The sequence below is a fragment of the Chanodichthys erythropterus genome, chromosome 6, assembly GCF_024489055.1.
Source record: "Chanodichthys erythropterus isolate Z2021 chromosome 6, ASM2448905v1, whole genome shotgun sequence".
NCBI classification, from domain to species: Eukaryota; Metazoa; Chordata; class Actinopteri; order Cypriniformes; family Xenocyprididae; genus Chanodichthys; species Chanodichthys erythropterus.
This window is the reverse complement of record NC_090226.1, coordinates 8,895,001-8,917,870: the sequence shown is the minus strand read 5'-3', so window position 1 is coordinate 8,917,870 and position 22,870 is coordinate 8,895,001. Positions and strand designations below refer to the sequence as shown.

General features: G+C 36.1%; 1 protein-coding gene across 1 annotated transcript in view; it reads left to right on the top strand.

Annotated features, from left to right (window-relative positions):
• Positions 1-22,870, top strand: part of diaph3 (diaphanous-related formin 3) — a 332,513-nt gene that overhangs the window by 247,446 nt on the left and 62,197 nt on the right. Inside the window, exon 25 of the mRNA XM_067387955.1 lies at positions 3,983-4,118. Coding sequence (XP_067244056.1) covers positions 3,983-4,118 — 136 coding nt within the window. The remainder of the gene's footprint in view (positions 1-3,982; positions 4,119-22,870) is intronic.

The following is a 22,870-nucleotide window of genomic DNA, read 5'->3' as shown; positions in this document are numbered from 1 at the left end:
GGTCATAATGTTATGCCTTATGTATGCATGTATCAGAGGTCGCGTTAGACTTTCGCACTGTCCGTCATTTTGAGAAGTTTATTTATTTATTTTTTTTCATCCATATTTTCATTTTTATTCACGATCTTACAGGATAAGCAAATGGGCCTAGGTTATGCATTTATTTATATTATGAAAAGAAAGTTGAACAAAGACTTGAACAGTTGTTGCAGATCATGAGTGAACACGATCATCCCATCCCTTCCTCTAAAGAGTTTGTCTAAAGTTACTACTTTACAGAACAAAATAAACATGAATGAACATCAGAAAATATGTTGCAAGATACAGTAGCTTACCAAAATCTGTATCACGTCTTAACCCTCTGGAATCTGAGGCTGATTTGGGGCCTGGAGAAGTTTTGACATGCCCTGACATTTGTGCTTTTTTCAGTTGTTCATAAACACATTAATGACACAAGTGTCATTACACTGTATTCAGCACAAACTAGGCTACAATAACATGTTAGGAACATGTATGTACATTAGGGCTGTGCTCAGAATATCGATACAACGATACATTGTCATGAACTCCTGACGATGCGCGTATCAATACAGCAGCTGTCTTGCTTTTAAATCTAGCCAATCACGTGACGTCACGTGACGCTCTCGAACGGAGAAACACGCGATCTCCAAATCATCGATGAAAGCGTGCTAATGTTTTAGGACAGGTCGATGGTATATAAATCATGGCCGAACGTTAGCGTTTGTCAATCAAGCCAATCCGTCCATTCAGAAACCGAGAAATTTGAAGGCCGATCTCTCAGGTTGAGGCGCGAGCTATGGGCACAAGCTGGCTTGACTGACGTTTTCGTGAGGATATAGTTTATGGACTGTTTTGATTTCGGTAATTACATCTAGAAAGTTAAAAGCAGTGATGGTGTATATATAATAGAGATATCTGAAAGCAAAACTAAAGTGATATTGGCCTCGTCCAGTGGGGAGGACACACGAGAGGTGACCTGCGCATTTAATTAGTATGTGTATACTAATACAGTAACAAATGTATTGCTCATGGTTGGTTCATGTTAATGCATTATCTGATGTTTAATAAATGAACCTTATTGTTAAGTGTGTATTGTAAACTCATGTAGCCCATATTTTGTAGACCACGTTAATAAAAACATATGTTGTTCTAGAACATATTTTTAGTTGATATCCAAAAAAAAATCATTTTTACAGATGAAAAAAAAAAAAAAACAGGCAGTATAGACATTATTATAATATTATAGCCGATTAACTAACTTAGTTTTCTTACAAGTCAACTTACTGTTGCAAGTGAAATTAGTCAGTGAGCTTTGTTAATTTCTCAGTGTCACTATAATTGTCAATTCAGTTACTGAGGGAGTGACTTTAAAAACAAGCTTTTAAAAGAAGTTTTTTTTGTGACTTTTTTTATATTTAATTTAAATCATTGTTTTTTTTAATGACAAAAACAAAATAGTTTTTTCAGTTATCATGACTGTTATAACACTGGTTATTCAATAAACACATATTACTGTTACTAAACTCTGCTCAAAAGAAATTTAAATTCTAGATTGAACCATATCATGATACGTATCGTATTGTGGCTTTAGTATCGTGATGCGTATCGTATTGTGACATTGTTGGTGATACACAGCCCTAATGTACATGTTTGTGTTTTTGAAGGAATAATGTTTATGTGTGGTTATTGAAAAAACAAAAAACTTAAGTCACTGAAATAAGGCCAAAAAAATATATTAAATCTGTATTTACAAGACTTCTGGGTATTGGGGGTTGTAGACTAGAGTTTTTGCTTCAGAATTATGTAAAAATTATTCTGCCTACTCCTTCATATAAAACAATATATTGATTTAGTTTTTGTAAGACACTTTTTGTCAAGAAACACCGTATGCGTGGAGGTGTGAATCATCATGAACAATGAGTCATTTACACCTGAGAAGACAAAAGAATCACATAATAATGACCTGAAATGACTTGCATATTAATGAGGACTTTCATCAGTTCAATCAGTGTTATATAGAAAAGCCATTCGTTGACCATAAACTTGATAGTCAGCAGGAAAAATAACAAAACAAACCACTTAAAACAAAATGAACTGGATTAGAAACTTAATTTTTGAACTACAAGTATTATAACTTTATTATTATAAAATGGACTTAAATTGGGTGATTGCCTGTATGTAATCAAATCACAAATCATTTTCATTTTACTCTGGAGACTGAACTCACGCTCTGGAGCGCGAGGACACACTGGAGCGCACCCGCCACCAACTGGACAGTGGTGGGAATTACAGTTACAAGTTACATCAGCCTCAGTGTAATCTGTCAAAATGACGGATGGACTTCAGATGTTTCCATCACTGCAAAAAAATTCCATCAATGACAGAAAATTTTGGGTTAACGCGACCTCTGGTATGTATGTGTATATATGTACACATATATTCATTTTGCTAATGTGAATTAGTGTATGTACACACACACACACATATATAATAATAACATATATATAACACACACACACACACATATATATAATAATAATACATTTCAGTAGAATAACAAATCTCTCAAAGTGGGATATTTGTTTTAAAAAAATACAGTGACACAGATTCCCTGTTTATAATATCTGTTTTATGTGGTTTCAGCTAGCTTAAGCACCAAATCATTTGGGATAGGTCAGTCAGGTGTTTTGTTGCTGCAGGAAATGGCAGTCTTGACCATGTGACTGGCACCATGGATTCTTTGAAGTATCAGGCCATTTTGGCGAAGAGTATGATGCCTTCAGCGTGTAAATTGAAGCTTGGACTTTCCAGCAAGACAATGATCCCAAGCATACATCCAAGTCCACCAGTGCTTGGTTCAGGGATGGGGCCAGGAATGTCCTTGAGTGGCCATCTCAGCCTCTGGATTTAAATCCCATTGAAAATCTTTGATGGGATTTGAAACAAGCGGTGGCAGCAGAGAAAGCACAAAATGTCAGTGAGCTGGAAGCTTTTCACATGAGCAGTGGGCTAAGAGTCCAATAGAGAGGTGTCAGGATCCTCTGAACACTTGCCAGAAGCATTTATTGGAGGTTATAAAGGGTAAAGGATGTTCTGCCAAACACTGACTTTTGGGGTTGAATAGTTTTGCACATGGATGTTTGTTGAGACTCAACTTGGTTCTCAAAATCATTCAAATGTCTATTTATAGACTGTTTACTGAGGCCTTAGTTTGGTGTGTTCCACTCAATTTCATTCACATCACCAGAATGTCATATAGGTCAATGACTTCTGGGCTAAAATTCAGAAATATGAAAAATTCTTCAAACACTTTTTACTCACTTGCTCTTTCAGTTTTCAAAGTTTATATATACTAATAAAAAACACAATTAACATTAAAATAATAGACCAACAACTGTATAACTTTACATTACAGACTAAAATAAAACCAAGAAAAATAAACTAAAAATAAAAGCTATTTGTGGCATAAATATTGTCTCAGCATTTTGTTTTACAGTAAATATAGATGCAATTAATTTTCTCAGACAACGTTATAATAATTTGTTGCAATATAATCAGTATTCATATCATTGTATGATTTGTTAATGTTTTTGAAAGAAGTGTCTTATGCTCACCAAGGCTGCATTTTATGAAAAATGCAGTAACAGAGTAATATACAATTTAAAATAACTGTATTGTAAAATATTTGAAAATGTCATTTATACCTATTTGGCAAAGCAGTTTTTTTCAGAAGCCATTGCTCCAATCTTTTATTTATTATTATTATTATTTTAAATAGAATTTTTTTGTAACATTATGCATGTGTTTATTGTCACATTTGATCATTTTAATCAGTCTTTGCTGAAAAAAAGTATTAATTTCTTTTAAGGAAATTGTACTCACACTTTTGTTTGTAAATGCCAAATTTATCTTTACTTGTTTCCTCAATAGTCTGCTCTATCTCTGCCTTTTCTCTCTCTAGCAAGCAGTGAAGGAGAACATAAGGAGAAGAGAGGCAGAGGAGAAGCAGAGGAAAGCGAGGATAGCCAAAGAGAAAGCAGAACGAGAGAAGCAAGAGCGGCAGATGAAGAAGAAGAGACTGCTGGAGGTCAACACAGGTGAGATGTTTATCAGTCACTCAATGAAAGTTTTCACGAGAGTGAGCTTTAGAAAAATCACCTTTGAAGATGGATGAAACGAGTCCCTGCACACGTTCCTGGGAGCTTGTTTTAAACAGACAGAAAAGAGAAACAAGTGAGAGCGTGTGTGTTCTGTTGTCTGTCTGTTTCCATGTGAACAGCCCATCGTTGTTTTAATACCACAAACGCAATGGAAATTCAATGCCATGTATTTCATGATTTCCTGACGTGTTTGTGAATTCTGAATCAGGCCGATCTGCATTTAATCACTTTCTATAATATTTACACAGGCTTTTTTCTATCCGAGCGAGCATCAATCTCATAATGATGTAACATAATGCATGATGATATTAGAGATGTGATTGGATTACAAACAGGTTCTGTGCACTCATGAGACACACATGAAATTAGTTTTTTGTAATATATGTTGCCACTCGTGCTTGCCTCCTGCTGTTTGAAGAATGTGTATGAGGGTGTGTACATGCACCCAGCAGGCTCTCAGTGTTGACTGGGATGAGTTTTGTGTCCGTATCGGGTCTCACGCTGAGTCAATAAAGCAGAAGAGCAGCCTATGCATTCTTCATACACGTAATACACACAAACACTCTATGTGAATGAATATATGGACTGTGGTGTGATCAGTAGTAAAACTAGTGTTGGGTTATGGTAGGAGGTGTGTTGGCAGTAGGGCATGAAGTACAGTGCAAGGAGAAGGGGTTAAGGTGGGACTTTGTGGGCGAGTGAGTTAGGGATGCATAATGTATTGGCGGTCATATTACTATCAGGAAATGAATGTGACTTCAGTGTTGTAATATGAGCCAGATGAGTGAAATAGCCCCATATTTTAAGGCAATAAATTATAGCCAAATAATCATGAGACCCATATTACTTATGGTTGGCCTAACTATTGTCATCCCTCATCCATCCCTCTAGTCGTTTTGACCCAAATTAATTTAAAAAAAATATAAATTGGAGTGGTCCAAGACCCTTAGGACTTTTGTTGCACTTGAACTTTGAATACACACACACACACACAAAATAAATAAATAAATAAAAATTATAAATAAAATGACTGGATTTGAGGAGTATTGTAACAAAAAAGTACCTTGTTGGGTCAATTTGAACACATGTAGGCATTAAACTATAGAACATTGCCAATGTAGAACTCACTCAGATGCACACGGACACACAATGTTTCAAACGCAAACGCAATGTTTTTTCTTCTTCTTTTTTTTTTTTTTTTTTTTCACAGTAACTGCGTGACTCGCCATAGACATACACGGAGAAATTAGCTCCGGCTACAATGTTCTTCCGCAAGACACGTGCAGTTCTGTTTATTAACCGCTAGAGGGCCAAAATCACGGACTTCAGCTTTAATAAATTAACAGTTAATAAATTAAACCATATCCGTACCGACGATGGAAAAGCTGCTTATGATTCAATGATGCGAACAGAGTTCAGTTCTGTTGTAAAGTAGATCTAGAAAGTTCAGTTCAGTGTTGATTCACTTCTGTTCAATAAAGATTATCAAATATGAAATGAGTTCAATTCAGCTATAAAGCAGCTCTGTAGAAAACATTGATGTCATCGTCCAACTCCGTTCAGTTCTCATCTAAAAGTGTCAGTACAGTCAAATCAATAATATTGTTGAATATTAAGTGTCCCCAGCTAACCAAGCCAGAGGCATCAATGATGAGTAACCCAAACTCCATTGGTGGCTGAAATGGAGATTTTTTTTTTTTTCTTTCTTTCTTTGTTTCACCCCAAGATGCATAGGCATGGATGCATGGATAAGTTCTATAATGGGCCTATATTTGCTCATTTGTTAATTGATTGTAGGATAAGAAAATAGTTTTCTGCAGTTGCACCTATTTTAAATTGAAAGTTTCTTCCTATAATGGAGACATTTAAAGTGAGCGTTTAAAGTGAGACTCACAAAATCTAGATTGACATCTAGTGTTGTCTGTTATTTTCATGAACTTGTCCGGGGCAGTACCCTCACAAGTGCACCTTTTACATATTGTTTAAGCCTGAAGGGTGCATATTAGTACATTAAAGTACCTTTAAGCTACACACCATTTATGGGTAAACAAGGTAATACGCTGTTCAGTGACAAGGTGTTTTGGACATATTTTTTGACAGTGTAGAAATTTTGACTGACTTGAATTGACCTGGGCTACATCACTGCCATTAGAGTACGGCGAGAGTGATTGGAAAGCCGTATGGCTCAGCTGACAGTTTCTCCAGAGCACCTAATGAAGATTTTCACATTTGGCCAGATTCCCAGATGTCAACAATGACATTTTATTTTTATTCTGAAAACTTCTATTATGCTGTGTTTGTTTCATGTTATGTTATGTTTGTCAAAATTAACTGACAAAAACATAAACCACACTTTATTCATATTTATCCTAAATGATATAAGCTTATTTTTTTTATTTATTTTTTTTTTTTTGTCTAAGCAGCATATAACCTATTCAGCAAAAAATTATTACTACATGTACAATTCAAACATATTTATCTGGGGTGTGTTTCCCGAAAGCATCGTTAGCAATCTATGGTCGTAAGTCCCATTGAACTCTATTGGTAACGACGGAGCTTGCGACCATAGATCGCTTCGGGAAATGCACCCCTGGTAATTAACTTCATCTGCAATAAAGCAAGCAAACGCTGCATGTGATTCACTACGAGAAGAGCAACACATGCAACCAGGAAATCTTGCCAGTCAGTATAAGCTAATGCACAGTTGAAGTCAAACACACCTATTGCCTGTGTTTCAAAAAGTCAAGAGGTCAAAGCTGAAATTGTTTGAACTATAAACATTACTTTAATCCTGTAGGTCGAGTGCCATAGAGTTCTGTCCATTGAGAAATGTTGTGAAAGTGCTTTTAGATGTAAGCTAAGAAATGAAGTATACATTTTAGGAGATTTGACAGTTTATGTGATGGTGGGAGAGATCTGATTTTATTTATTTATTTATTTATTTATTTATCTTGTATCGTTTTAGAAGCAAAATCCTCAGTAGAGATGAGTAAGTCAAGGTTTTTTAAAGGACAGCCACTGAAGCACATCTGATTCTGATTCTACTGGGTTTTGTATTATTCCGTTCCTCTTCTTTCTTTTACTCTCCTTTGAAGGACTGCTGTCCTTACTTTAATTTAAAACAAATCTCAGTGTTTAAGTCTCTTGAGAAGGTCTCTAATAAACCTTTTTAGGTTCATGCAGATTTCATTAAATGTCTCATGACAGTCATTCGGAATCAAAGTGGTTTTGTTTCAACTTGATGAGATTGTTCTACAAGGATTTACTGACAACATGTTACTGCTGTCTTTGCTCAACAGGGGGCACTACACACTGTCCGGGCAGTCAGTGTCTGAATTATTTATACATTGGGATGAATTCAAGTCAGAGACTGAGTTTTAGCTCTCTGCTTAACTCACTTGCCTCTCTGATTATATCCTTTTTTGTTATAGTCTTACTCTGTATTATATTCTCTGTTGAATAGTTTGCCCATCCTAATGTTATGCGTCTCTGAGCATAACTCTGTCTAAACTAACTTATCTGTTCGGGTACAAGTATACTTCATTCAGTCACCCAGTGCATTAGAAGCATATGACTGGTTTCATTTGTTCAATTTAATGTTAATGTTATAAGGCCACACACACACACATGTTTTTTTTGTTTTGTTTGTTTGTTTTTGTTTGTTTTTTTAAAGAAATTATTACTTTTAATCATCAAGAATACATTAAATTAAGTAACAGTAAAAGACTTGAAATGCTGTTCTTTTGAACTTTCCATTCATCAAAGAATACTGAAACATTTCCACAAAAAATATTAAGCGGCACAACTATTGAAAATATTTGTAACAACAACAATAATAATAATAATAATAAATGTTTCTTCAGCATATTAGAATGATTTCTGAAGGATCATGTGACATTGAAGACTGGAGTAAAGGCTGCCGAAAATTCACTTTTGCTATCACAGTAATAAATTATGTTTTAAAATATGAAATTAAAATAGAAAACAGTATTTTAAATTGTAATAATATCACACAATATTAGTGTATTTTTGGTCAAATAAATGCAGCCTTGGTGAGCAACCACTTTTCAAAACATTTAAAAAAATCGTACTGACTTGAACAGTAGTCTGAATAAATATTGCTAGGTATTGCTTATTGTTGCATATTAATACAAATTATTGTGTGACATTATTCTACTGTTTAGTTTTATGTATAGTTTTGAATCTGTTATGGGACAGTGGCTGTTTTGTTGCCAAAATGGGAAAAATTATCACAATTTGAAGCAATTTCAGAGAAAATACATACATTTCAAGACATTGGCTATTGTCTAAAGGCTGAAACAATATCAAGATGTTGAGTTTTTTAAAAGCTATATCGCCCAGCCTCATTTCTGAAGTGTCTTGTAGATACTTCCTCCCTGCTCATGTGTCTGCTCACTCTATCTCTCTCTTCTCATCCTTTCATCATCAATCAAACACCAGCAGTGTCCTCCTACAAGGACTGACTTCTCCTACCTAGAACATGCAGGCTCTTATAGTGTAGGTATAGTGTCTCTCTCTCTGTCATTCTGCTTGCACTCTGGGATGAGTGGCTGAGCCACAGGTGGAGGAGTGTGTGCTGATTCAGATAGAAAAAGAGAGATGCATGAGGTGGAGAGCGTGTAAATGTGCGAGTTAGTGTATGTGTGTTGAGCAGGCTCTGGCGATCTCCCAACTGGTCTGAGTGTGTATAAACGTGGCTCAGGAGGCCTCAGGTGTCTCTTCGGTTAATGCTGTTTCCTGTCCAGTCAACCAGTGCGATTGCTCTCTCTCTCGTCCTCAGACACAGAGACTCAGAGCAGCCGCTCTTGCCCTGCAGCTCCCCAGCGTGTGCTAATCGGTGTTATCTTAAGAATTATTACAGGACAGACCCAAAGAACTACAGACTTTTTCTCAAAGCAGGAAAGTTCTGCTCGCTGTGATCATCCGTATTTTTGATCAGGCAGCCACTCAGACGGCTAACTGCTATCTGCCACATGTAATTGCATCAGAGGGCCGTTTTCCTGCACTGTTTTGTTATTGCAGCCCCGTTGTCGTAAACGGCATCACTTACTTTGAGACTCCCAGTCTGGCTTTTCTCGTCAGTGCGACGTGTGCAGAAAACACAAAACACACCTTGCAGTTCCCTCCTTTTCCTATCTCACTTGTTATAGGATGTGTTACTCCAATCTCATTCACCCTTCAGTCTAGTTAGCATTTAGCATGTGTGTATAACATGAGGTCATTGTTTAAAGCAAGAATGACTGAGTGGTTGAGTTTACATTGGTTCTTTCAGCAGCATGAAAACCAAAGCTGCTAATAAGTTGCTGAATAGATTACACAACGTGAGTAACATGACAATACTGGAGTGCATCACTGAACACATTGTAATCACTAAGACTATTACTGATTGCAGGTTTACACTAATTCACTCGACTGTGTCTTGCAGTTCAGTGTAAATTACCATTCTAAATAAAGCTGTTTACACTAGACAGTACATGCGTGTTTCTTCAAATTCAAGCTCTTTTACATTACTGTTTATAAGTTTGGGGTCTGCTTTTTAATGTTTGAAAGAGGTATCTTATGCTCACCAAAGCTGCAGTTATTTGATTAAAAATACAGTAAAAATAGTAATATTGTGAAATATTATTGCAATTTGAAATAACTGATTTCTTTTTTAATATATTTTAAAAGGTATTTTAGTCCTGTGATGGCAAAGCTGAAACATTTCTTAACAATGTTACAAACAGTTGCTAACAATGTTACTAACAGTGCTGCTTTATTTTTTGGGGGGGAAACTAATATATATATATATATTTTTGCAGTCTTTGATGATTTGAAGGTTTTAAAAAAAAACAGCATTTGTAACAATGTAAACGTCTTAAATTAAATTAAATGCTTCCTTGCTGAATAAAATAATTGATTTCTCACAACGACAAAAAGAAAATCTTATTTTTGCTACTTTTAAAATTACTTTAGGTTTAGGTATAGGTTTAATTGTTTTATCTTAAATTATGAAAATCCATCATGAAAATGTTGATGATCTTAACAAAGAGTGAAACCTTCACAAAACATTTCAATATTATGTGGAAAATATTTAGATCATTTTTTTCCACATAAAATGTTACGGTCTCTGTTAATTTCCACCACACTCAAGTACTATCTGCCTAATAATTTTTTAAAGCTTAGCTTACCTGTTTATCAATTACCTAATTTGTTGACAGTGTAGAGCATGCTCGAAATGGAATGAGAGAAATGTGTGAGAAAAAAAGGTAAATATCATATTGGGGGAAAAAATAGTTGCACATCATTTGCAGTCAAGCTGTTATCAAATTTAAAAAATATATAAATTTTTTTCTTTGTATATAGGATAAATAGCATCCTAGCTATGAAATTAGCTGTAGCAACTCAATTTCAAATGAGTCAGAATGCTACTAAACACATGATTTAAAATGTGATTGAAATTTTCATTATATTTTTTTTTTAGAAAAACAAAAACAAAAAACAGAACTATCCTGTGATACATGCTTGTGCACAAACAAAAGAAAAATTGTTGGACATATTTTTAAAGTTCCGTGGAGCCAAAAATACCCGTAGTTGAAGAAACACTTAAAGGTAGGGTAGGCAATTTTGTTTTTCAGAAAAAAAAGATTCTCGGTCCGAATGCAATGATAGGATGTCTTACCTGCCTGCCAACATATGTATTTCTATACTTCTGTGCACCCTGCTCACCCAGACATCACACGTCATCAATCCTCAGACTCTGAATTTTGTCAACACTATCAACGTCGAAACGAATCTGCAGCAGTCAGGTAGTACAACCAGGGTTCCTACGCGGTTTGGAAAAGTATGGAATTTGATTTGAGTTTTTTCCAGGTCTGGAAAAGTATGGAAAAAAGAAATCAGAGTTTGGAAAAATATTTGTGTTTCCAGACTATTGCCTCTATTCAGTTTTCTAATTTATTATACCTGCAAACTAGTCACTTTGTGGCGAAATTAGCAGTTTTGAATCAAAATACATCATTTATGTGAATCGTTTACATCCGAAGAGTTATTTTTTTGGGGTGAGTGACTGTGTGACACAAGATTCTCATAAGAATTGCAAATGGGGTTACTATTTTTCCATAGACTGGAGTTAGTCACGATCTGTGTCTGTGCTCTGTGGCGTGACAGATCGCTGTAGTGCTCGTGAACCAGCCATCTCTTTGGCTTTACTAGTTACAACACAAAATGATTGAGAATCTGAAGGTATGTTGAAAGATACAGTACAACTTATCAAAATCTGTCATGTCACATGCAATCGATTAATCAGCGTTTCAACCGCAGAAAGGCGTCAATAAAACAGCTTGTAAAAATGTCACATTTAGCCTACCTCAGAAAAGCCTTACAAAGTCCAATAACTCATCATTTAGCTACAAAAATGAACTTTGAGAGGAGCATTTTGATAAATATATGCTCTATAGGCTATTACATATTCATTGTATTTGTACTTAACATGTGCTTCTATATTGAATACATAAATCTGTTTTATGACAGTCACCATTTAAATGTTTAGGCCTACATAAAGAGTAGAAAAATAATTGTCACTTTTATTATAACGTTATTATAAAAACTTCCTTATGTGTAAGTTAGCCTATATGTAAGTAACTTACGATCAATTTAACCTAATATTATAATGACGTACCAGCTGTGGTTCCCTGTATTGTTTACAGCATTAGTTGAGAGATTTTTTTCTTTGAGGAAATTTGCCATGTACTGTACCTGATAGGCCCAAATTAATCAATACAGAATCAAAGGTAATCAAATCAAAATCAAATCGCAAGCTTCTGAATCAAAATCGCATTCAATTATGAAATTTGTCAATGCTCAGCCCTGGTGCCAAAATGTTTGATTTTTTATTTTTTACTTGAAGCAAATGTTGTTTTTTCCATTTATGTTCTTTTCAGAGTGCACCAGAATGCTTCCTTTACATGTTAAAATAACAAAAATCTTCTCCTGGGGGAGGATGCCCCCAGACCCCCTACAACTATCTACTTTCTACATGTCACCTTTTTCACCTCTCTTCACTTTGCAAATATGTTTATAGAGTTACGAATTTCTAAAATATTACGGAAACTGCTTGTGCTACTCATACTCGTAGGCTACTCTATAAAAATACTTTGATACATATAATATATGAAACATATAATGTTTCATATATTATATGTATATATGATATATGATAAGATATGATACATATAATGTCGAGAACAGAGCAGATGGATAAATCACAGAAGGATCTCTATAAAGGAAATGTAATGAATTAATAGACAAATTAAATATTCACGCCTATGTAGCGAGTGGTATGGCCGGAAAGGGAAACAAACTAAGTCATGACAACTTGTTAAATGGAATATATTAGTACTTGTAGATTTTATCCCCAACAAAAGTTACACAGGTACGTGGTTTTTAAGAAGAGAAGGGCCTAGGACATGAATACTAAATACAAAACTTTATTTCAACAGTCAAACACTAATTTAAAAATCACTAAAAGACTGTAAGACCCGGACTACAAACATGAAGCAGTGACATTTCCTCTCTCAAGATCCATTAATCAGTTCATGTGAGTACAGTTGTTCAATATTAATATTATAAAGCGGCGAGAATATTTTTGGTGCGCCAAAAAACATAGAAAAGGAGACCGAGGCTCACCAATGGCAGAAATCGTTTGGAAGGAGGTCTGGAAATTTGAGTATGGAAAAGTATGGAATTTTGAAATGGAAAATGTGTAGGAACCCTGTACAACTAGAGCTCTGTAAGTTGTTTACCTCCATTAATATTGTAACCTTGTGTGCTTTGAGACATGAGGTAATTTAATGCTGTCTCTCGTCTCGTGGTGCTTTGCAGACTCTGCTGTGCGCATTCATGTGTTTTGAAGGAGGCGTGGCTTTGGAGAGCACTCTGAAGGGAGAGTGGGATCTTATTTTTTCAAAAAAAATATTATTGATCTTATTGCTAGCCACTCTGAAATTGCCTACTCTACCTTTAAATACTTAATTTAAAACTTGGCACAGCATGTGTGTGATTGGTTACAACCTTTATCTGTTGCAAAAACCCCCCCTAAAAAAAAAAAAAAAAAAAAAAAATGTTTAGCCGCAACAAGAATAAATGTTTTAATGAACACTGTTCCCAATTACTTAATTGCTGCAATTATATATCAATTAATAGTGCAGCCCTAAGTGGAAAGGGAAAAAAATGTTAGCGCTTGTCCTGGCTCAGGTACAGCAGGAGACGCAGATAGTGGGGCGACATGAAAGAGCTTTTCAGAGAATGTCGCCTTCAAAGAGAGACCATCCTCTGCTTCCTCTTCCCCCTGTCTGCTTTCTATCACAAATCTCTTTCACACCAATTAGTTTCTAATCATGTTCCTCTTTATCTCTCTTTTCTTTCCTGTACTCCAGCTCAGAGCTCTGATGTCTCTCTGACACGCGTGTGCTGGAAGTGAACGTGTGCGTTCAGCTCTTTAACACACAAGGATGCACTAAGTGCAGTGTGCATACTGCTTTGGAAAAGACAGCTGGTTTTTATTCAAAAATAATAACAATTCTCCCTCTCTCTCTCTCTTTTTCTCTCACTCACAGTTTTTGATGATGTCTGTCTCTCGTCTGAAAGTCAGACAGCACAAATAGGCTCTTTTGTGTTTCCAGGTTACCGTTGCCACTTCTCCTGTTCGTCTCCACGGAGACTGTCAATTAAAGCACTGTGGTAATCCGAACCGCCCCGGTGAGAGAGGCAACGCTCTGTACGTGTTAGGGTTAGCGTAAACGGGCCGCTCTTTGGTGGGTGGTAGGATGTGAGACAGAGAAGAAAAAATATAGTAAATTAGTACTGTTAGCAGGAGAGGAAGCTGTGCACTAGTTTACTCTGAAATATTTTGGAGCTACACACACACACACACACACACACACACACACACACACAGAGCGATGATTCAAGACCAGACCGGAGGAGTAGAGAGAACTACATGAGCATGTTTTCAGAGAGAGGGGAGGGTCTCTGTGCTTGTTGAAAGCAACAGAGCACACATCTAACAGAATTAGGCCACATATCCATAGACACGGAGCAAACACAGTCGCCCGTGCTCTTCCTAATTCCAGCAAGTGCTGTAAAAGCCCAGCGTTCTGGCTACTCTGTCCCAGATATCGGCTTTCCTCCAGGAGGAAGCCACAGGGGGACTCCCAGCTCCCTGGAGCTCAGACACGAGCTGATGAAACCAACTCTGAACCCTAAAGCCTATGGAAGGAGGTATGTGGTGTACTGAAACCAGTACGGGATGCAGTACAAGCTTGGTAAAACATTTAAAAAAGGAATCAAGCCTCACAAAGAGGCATCAAATGAATTTTGCAAAGAAAGTGCAACATGACAAGTAATTTGTCTATTCACACCGAAATAAAAAAATACAGCTTGACCCTCACTATCACAGCCTGTCAGAATTTTATATGCAGCAATACAAGCAGGATTTTGGACCAGTTGGATTTCTCTATGGGCCGAGCTACCAAGCACAATACTAGAGCTGACAGAAACTTGCATTTATACAAGAAAGAGCTGTTATTACTTGATTATTTATGCTGCACCTTGTTTGTACACAGTGTTGTGCAGTGAAATAAAATTCCCACAGGGATGCATCAGATTTAAATTATATGTTCTTTATGTATCTCTGTGTTTTTATATAATATAAAAATAGATTATATTGCATCTAATTTAAAAAGACAATTAATTAAAATTAATTAAAAAGATTTAAAAACACATTAATGTATGCAATTAATTCAAAATCCTTAACACGTTAAAATAATTTACGCATTTAATGCAGAAAAATTACAGAAGCATGTGAAATTGCTTCAAAATGTAATTTACGTCACGCAGTTAGATGATCTTAAAGTCCATGCTCATTGTATTAGAGATGGCAGAGAGAATTATTAAGTCCAGTGTCTGTTTCGCTTTAAAACACGGACTCTGTCATTGTTTCTGAAGAGCGTGTGTCCTCCCGCATCGCGCTGTTCCTGTCTGAACGGAAAGTCGGAACATCCCACCGCTGTATGGCCAAATGATATGAAAACTATGTTTCTCGGCTGGATAAAGCAAACCAGCTTCTTGATATGAAAGTTTTAATGGATGAAGATTGCAATCAAAGTAAAGATTATTGCGGTGATGTACAGGAGTCGTACATTAAGCATGTGTGAGTCTGTTATATTGATGCTTAAACAAATCATGTATGAGCGCTCTCGATGCACTGATCACACACTGTATTTATGCAAAGACACATTTCAGTACATTCAGGTTGTTTTCACACACATTCAGGATAATATTTGGATTTGTCTTGTGTATGTTGCTGTGTACTTTAGTATATATGCAGGTCAAGGCAGTTTGGTTTAGGGTTTTTTTTTTTGGCATCTCCATGTGGTCCTGTTCAGTATCGCAACTTGACGTGTCTAAAATTTAAACAAGCTCTTTGTTGTTGCACATTCTATACACTGAATTCTGAATTTTTTTTTTAATGGGTGCTTTGGTGTAGCCTACATAAATGTATGAATTATATGAAGTCATATCATTTGGTTATTTGGTGTCCTTTTTTGGAAAGACATCTAAATTTACCTTGAAAAAAAGCTGAAAAATACAGTTTTGTGAAAATCACACTTCAATCTGATTGTTTAATTTGCTGGATATAGGCAATAATGGCAAAATGGACATGTTTAGCAAGAATAAATGATGTATGCTTAATTTCACGATAAGTGTGCGATTAATCGCGATTAAAATAATTAATCTATTGATTGTGTATATTAGTTCAGTATTGCTCCTTCAATAATAACATGTTTGCAAAAGCTGCACAATTTAGCCAGATGCTTTTATCCAAAGCGATCAGTTTGTGTATTTTCTGGGAATCAGACCCTTGATATTGGCATCTTTAACATCATGCTCTACTAGGTTCAGAAATTAATTAAATATGTTTCTTCAAGATTTCTACACTACATTGAATCTTCTAGCCCTCAGGTTGACTCCTGCTGAGTTTATGCATGAGATTCAACAATTTTCCCTTTATCTTTCACTGACGTTTCCTCCTTTTTTTGAAAATAGTGAAAAATCTGACCTTTACGCTCCAGTAAAGGTTTAATAATCAGAATATGCACCTGACAAATCAGATTAGCAGGTGGCATTTTGTCAAAGCCATAGCAGACAGACAGCTGAGCAAATGTGGTCTTTGTATCTGTTCAGGAAAATAAGATGTGAAAGATGAGAACAAGAAAAGAGGGTTGATGAAAGATTATAGGGGAGGTAATTGCTGTCTTCATTATTTGTCATCTCTCTTTCACCCTCTTCAGACAAATGCGAGAGAGAACGGACATGAGCTGTGAGCGACTCTAGATGCATCAGGAATGATTGTGTTGTTCCGTCATTATCGCTCAACCTGTGCAGACACCTGTCCAGCCCCATTGCACGCTGTTGTTGAAAATCATGTGTTTTTGTGGTCCGTATGAAACATCTCATAAATCTCAGCTGGACTAAAGTGTAGCTTCTCCTTTAAAAGACCTGCTACGCCAATAATAGCATGTGTTCATAAATTGTGCTTACATAGCGATTAAGAGCAAATACATCTAAGGCCTTTCACTTTACTAGCAGCAGGGCTTCAGCAGAAGTGTACAGAAGGGCAGTTTCATACATTTCTAGGTAGAAGGAAAGCTGAAAGCAATTGAAATACGTGGCAAAATGATAAAAAAAAGGTCACCTTGTACGTTTATCTTTACAGTCTCACGGCCTTCCTTTCAAGAAAATCTATTTTTTGTCGTACCTTCTTTAAAATGAAATGATATGAAAAATCCTTTACAAATTCTACATTGCAAAAGTGAAATGGTTTCCAGACATTGTTAATATTGTGTATTAAACCATGGACCATTTAAATTTTTATTCTTTTTGTTGTTGTTGTTGTTGTTTTGGAGTTGTTTTTTTAAAAGGAAAAAGCATAGAACGTTTGATTTATACAGTTCATTGCTTAAAGATTTTTGAATTGATTTATGGAACATTTAGATGTATAGGGTATTATTTGAAGAACAGTCGTCCTCTCTTTCTCTTCAGTTTGAGTGCTTCTGTTCACTCTTTCTTGTATTTATGAAAGAGGGAGAGTTAAAAGAGAGGCAACAGCAATCAAGCCAAATGCCTTTTCCGTTCCTGGCTAAATCACACCATATCCTTCCCTCTCACACCTCCTCTCTCTTCTTCACTCAGCTCTTTATTAAAGCCACCCTCCATCCCTCTCTCCTCCATCAGAGACCCAGCAGGCTACCTCCTAGCACTTATCACTCTTTCGGGTTCACTCTTTCTTTCTCCATTTCTTTTAAATCACATCCGCTCGCTGTCCGTCCATCCAACCTGGCTATCTGGGCCTGTCTTTTTGAAAGAAACAAGAAACATGCCACCTGGAAAACTGTATGCATGCTAATGTCAGTCCATATCTCCTCTCATTTTCCTTGGCTCGCTCGCTCTCTCTTCTCGGAAAGAAGTAAATATTCTAAGCATGGTCCTTCTTTGTAAATTGTGTTGGTTCAAGGCCGCATGAAATTAGTCTTAGACTTGTTAGTGTTATAAGGTCTCAGGTGTGAATGTGGAGCAGGTGTGTTAAATTTGGTGTTATTGCTCTCACTCTCTCATACTGGTCACTGGAAGTTCACCAATTTTCATTTTTGGGTGAACTAACCCTTTAAGCATTCCTCTCTTTTTTTCTAGCTCTCTTATCGACTTATACTGTGTTCTGTAGTACCGAGTTTCCTGCTATTGGTGCACCTTTATGTCTTTTCACACCTGTCCATTAGCACCTGTCTGTCTGTCTGTCTGAGAGCGCTGGTTTCTGAAGCGTTGCCGTGACAGCTGCTGCAGTCCAGGGTCTTGTGGGTGAAGAGGATGGTGTTGGAACACTGCGATAAGTGATTGACATTCATGCCTCATTTTCTCGTGGTCAGGTTCAGTGCCTGCCAGCCACTCGCTCTTGGCCTGGCGCTCGGTGGTAAAAAAAAAAAAAAAAAAAAAAAACATAACCCTTTCGCTCGCCACTCACTTACACACTGCCAACTGTCAGCGGAGAGATTTTATTTGTTTTAATGCATGTGATTTTTGACTTTTTTACTGTTGAGAAGAGGTGTGCTAGGATATGGGGTTTTTGCTTGGCAGATGGTAAATTGGGCAAATAATATATAGACTTTTGTCATGGATGATATATTGGTATCAAATCTGTTATTGGCTGATATTACAGATTGTATTATTGATATTACAGTGTAACAAATCAAAGCACTGAATTATTTTATATAATTTTAATGTGGCACTATATAAGTAAGTGTTAATAGACAGCATTTTTACAGATGATAACTGAAATATGCTGTTTATATAAATATTCTTTACCTAGGTTGTAGAAGCTCTTTCGCTTACACAGTTGAAATGCAATTGCTCTAATGAGAACACGATTGCCTTATAATTGGTCTCTACCTGTGAAACTATTAAAATCACTTGCCCATATTCTTGATCAAAAACTCCCACAGTTATTGGAGCATTATTCAGGCTGTGAATGAAATTACACAGATGAAAATAATGACTAAAGAACATATGTAAAATTAATGCATAAAAAATACACAACAGTTGAAAATAATTCAGGTGTTTGGTTGTTCCACTAGGCATTGTGAAAGATATATCAAACCACCCAAGCACTGTCTAGACAGGGTTGTTTCACAACATTTTTTGCACAAGCAGGAGACTTGTGATGGAATCTACAGACAGACCAGCAAACACTTTGAAGAGGCTACAGAGTTCTGGAACTGAAGGTGCACCAGACAACATATCAAGAGCCCTGGACAGCACTGGCCGATACAGGAGTGCAATACAAAAGGGGACAATGTTCAAAAAGATCCATGTCACAGCATTTCTGGAGTTTGCCAAAAGGCATGACACAAGGCACAGTTGCTCATGAGGGAAATGTGCGAATGTGGAAAAGATTTTGTAGTCAGATAAGACCAACATAGAGCCTTTCCTTTTTTTTTTAGCTTCTGAGTGACATGTATGCTACAAATTTAGCATTGGCTAAACCATACCCACAATGTGTTGTTAAAAACAAGGTGAGTGGATGATGCAAAATACGTGAAAATAATGTAAAATTACATATTCAATCTATCAAAAAGTGAATTTTTGAAAATTGTCTTTTACAAAAAAAACAAAGGTTCTAGATGCAAGCCCCAAAGAAACTGTTCAAGTGATTTAAAAGCATAAATTGTCCTACATTATAAAAGCCTTGGCAATTGAGAATCGGTGGCACTATTTGAAGGGTTCAGGTGTCATCTGACTAACTAAAGGGAACCCCTGTTGTTAAGACTTGTATGGCTTAATATAACATAAATTATGTCTCTTTCTGAAATATGTAGTAGAAAACCTATGAAAGATTTACGTTATTTCAAAAATCCATGACATATTTGGGCAATGGGCGGCGCCATTTTGTTTAGCTGTTCTTTGTCAGTGACGTCAAATGGTTGCACTCACTGAGCTACTGACACTGTCCTATTGCTATTTTTAACGCAACACAACTCTGAATATAATATACGATGCACATTGTGAAGCTTTTCGTTGTAATTTTCAGTCGATGAGCCATAAGAGAAACGATGTAAGTCTTTACTGCTTTACTAGCGGAGGAAAAAATAATAGGAAGTTGTGAAGAATGTGGACGAATAAATCTTCCTAAAGATCCGTGTTTTATTTCTGTAGGAGAGTGAGGTGATAAGTGGTGGGTCTATCATGCACACACGTTATCACTGACTCACACTCGTATCTTTGTATCTAATTGAAGCTTGACTAGTAAAGGTCAACAGTTCTGTGCTTTCTCTTCGTTGATGATTTTCATTGTGGTCAGCTGCCCCTTCTGAACTACTGACAGGACTCTGTACAAAAGAACCAAAAGAACATTCTACCTTCTCCTCGGTTACCCACAATTCACTCTCTGTGTCTCTCTCTCTGTCTCTCTCTCTCCCCCCTCTCACACTCCCTTTCTCTCTTCATCCCTCACTTACTCAGACAATAGCTTCTGATTGAAAAGGGTCTCACTATACTATCAGTGTATATGGCTGAGTCTGTCTGGCTTTTTACAGAGAGCAACATACCTATGACAATGCTGCAGTCCCAAATAAGCTTCAGACAGCCCCTTTTATAAAGCTTCTATAATTGTGTTTTCTTTCACATTTTATATTTTAAGAAAACGCAGAATCACAGAAAGAATAGAGAAAGATTTCTTCTATTCTGTGAAATTCAGGGTGAATTTACTATAAAGGGAGTGACTGATGACTTCACTGAGACTAAGCCATGACACTTCATGTAATAATTTTGTAATATACTCTGTGTGTGTGTTTGTGTGTGTGTATATACACATATATACATAGCTGACTTTAGCGCGCTATTTGAAAAGACTCAAATGGACACAGGCAGATCACGTGAAAGACTGGATTTTTTTTTTCTTCGGCTGTTTTTATAGTAACATTATATATATATATATATATATATATATATATATATATATATATATATATATATATATATATATATATATATATATATATATATTATAATAAAATGGATGATTAAATGTACTATACCCAGGGTTCCTACGCAATTTGGAAAAGTATGGAATTTGATTTGAGTAATTTCCAGGTCTGGAAAAGTATGGAAAAAAGAAATCAGAGTATGGAAAAATATTTGTGTTTCCAGACTATTGTCTCTATTCAGTTTTCTAATTTATTATACTTGTAAACTAGTCACTTTACAGCGAAATTAGCTCTTTTGAATCAAAATACATAATTTATGTAAATCGTGTAGATCCGAAGAGGTTTTTTTCAGGGCGAGTGCGTGTCTTAGATTCTCACAAGAATCGAAAATGGGCTACTTTCCCATAGACTGGAGTGAGTCGTGATCTTTCTTGGTGCTCTGTGGCGTGACAGATCGCTGTAGCTCTCGTGAACCAACCATCTCTTCCGCTTTACTAGTTACAGCACAAAATAAACATGATTGAACATCCGAAGGTATGTTGAAAGATAAAGTACAACTTACTGAAATCTGTATCACATGCAATCGATCAATCATTGTTTCAACTGCAGAAAGACATCAATAAAACAGCATGTAGCCTACCTCAGAAAAGCCGTTCAATGTCCAAACTCATTATTCAGCTAAAAAATGAACTTCGAGAGGAGCATTTTGCTAAATATATGCACTATAGGCTATTGCATATTCATTGTATTTGTACTTAACATGTGCTTCGATATTAAATGTATAAATCTGTTTCATGACAGCCACCATTTAAATGTTTTTAAGTCTAAATAAAAAAAAAGTAGAAAAATAATTGTCATTAAAAATTTATATAAACTTCCTTATGTGTAATTTAGCCTATATGAAAGTAGCTTGCAAATCAGTTTTAACCTAATATTATAATGATGTACCAGCTGTATGCCCCAAATGAATCAATATTGAATCGAAGGTAATCAAATCAAAATCAAATCGCAAGCTTCTGAATCAAAATCGCATTCAATTGTGAAATTTGTGTCAATGCTCAGCCCTGCTGTCAATAATTTATTATTATTTTTATTTATTTATTTATTTTTTTTACTTGAAGCAAATGTTGGTTTTCCCATTTATGTTGTTGTCAGACTGCACCAGAATGCTTCATTTACATGTTAAAATCACAAAAATCTTCTCCTGGGGGAGGATGCCCCCAGACCCCCCTACAAAACTTTACTTTGTACACATCACCTTTTACACCTCTTTTTACTTTGCAGATGTTTGTAAACTTATGCATTTCTAAAATATTACGGAAACTGATACTGCGCTTGTGTAGGCTACTCGTACTCGTAGGCTAGTCTATAGAAATTTTTTGATACCAACAAATACTGACAACAGAACAGAATGGATAAATCAAAGAAGGATGTCTATGAAGTATGTGTGTCGAATTATTAGAATGTTAAACTAATTAAATATTTACACCTATGTAGCGAGTGGTATGGTCAGAAAAGGAAACAAAGTCACTACGCCACCCTTTTAAACAGGGAATATATTACTACTTTAATTAATTTAGATTTATCTGCAACAGAAGTCACACAAGAACGTAGTTTTAAGAAGAGAAGGGCCTAGATGTGAATACTAAATACAAAACTTTATTTCAACAATCAAACACTGATTTAAAAATCACTAAAAGACTGTAAGACCCATATTAAAAACATGAAGCAGAGAAAACATAGAAAAGGAGACTGAGGCTTACCAATGGCAGAAAATCGTTTGCAAGGAGGTCTGGAAATTTGAGTCTGGAAAAGTATGGAATTTTTAAATGGAAAATGTGTAGGAACCCTGTATAGACTAGCATGTAACTAAACTTAATGAAATTTATATTATGACAGTCAGGTTATACAGGTAAACAGTCCTGGTTTCATTCTGAACAGCCCCGATGATCGGTGTCATAAGTTATTGCTGGGCACTTCTGCAGCGTTAGCACACACGCTCATGTGATTTTTGATTTGTTTTGTATTGTGTGCGTGTGTTTGTGCTTGCTGTGTCAGTGTGAAGATTAATATTTGGAGGTTACAGTGTCAAGGCCCGTAATGCTTACCCACGCTCACCCATCTAGGGGTACAGCACACAACAGACACACC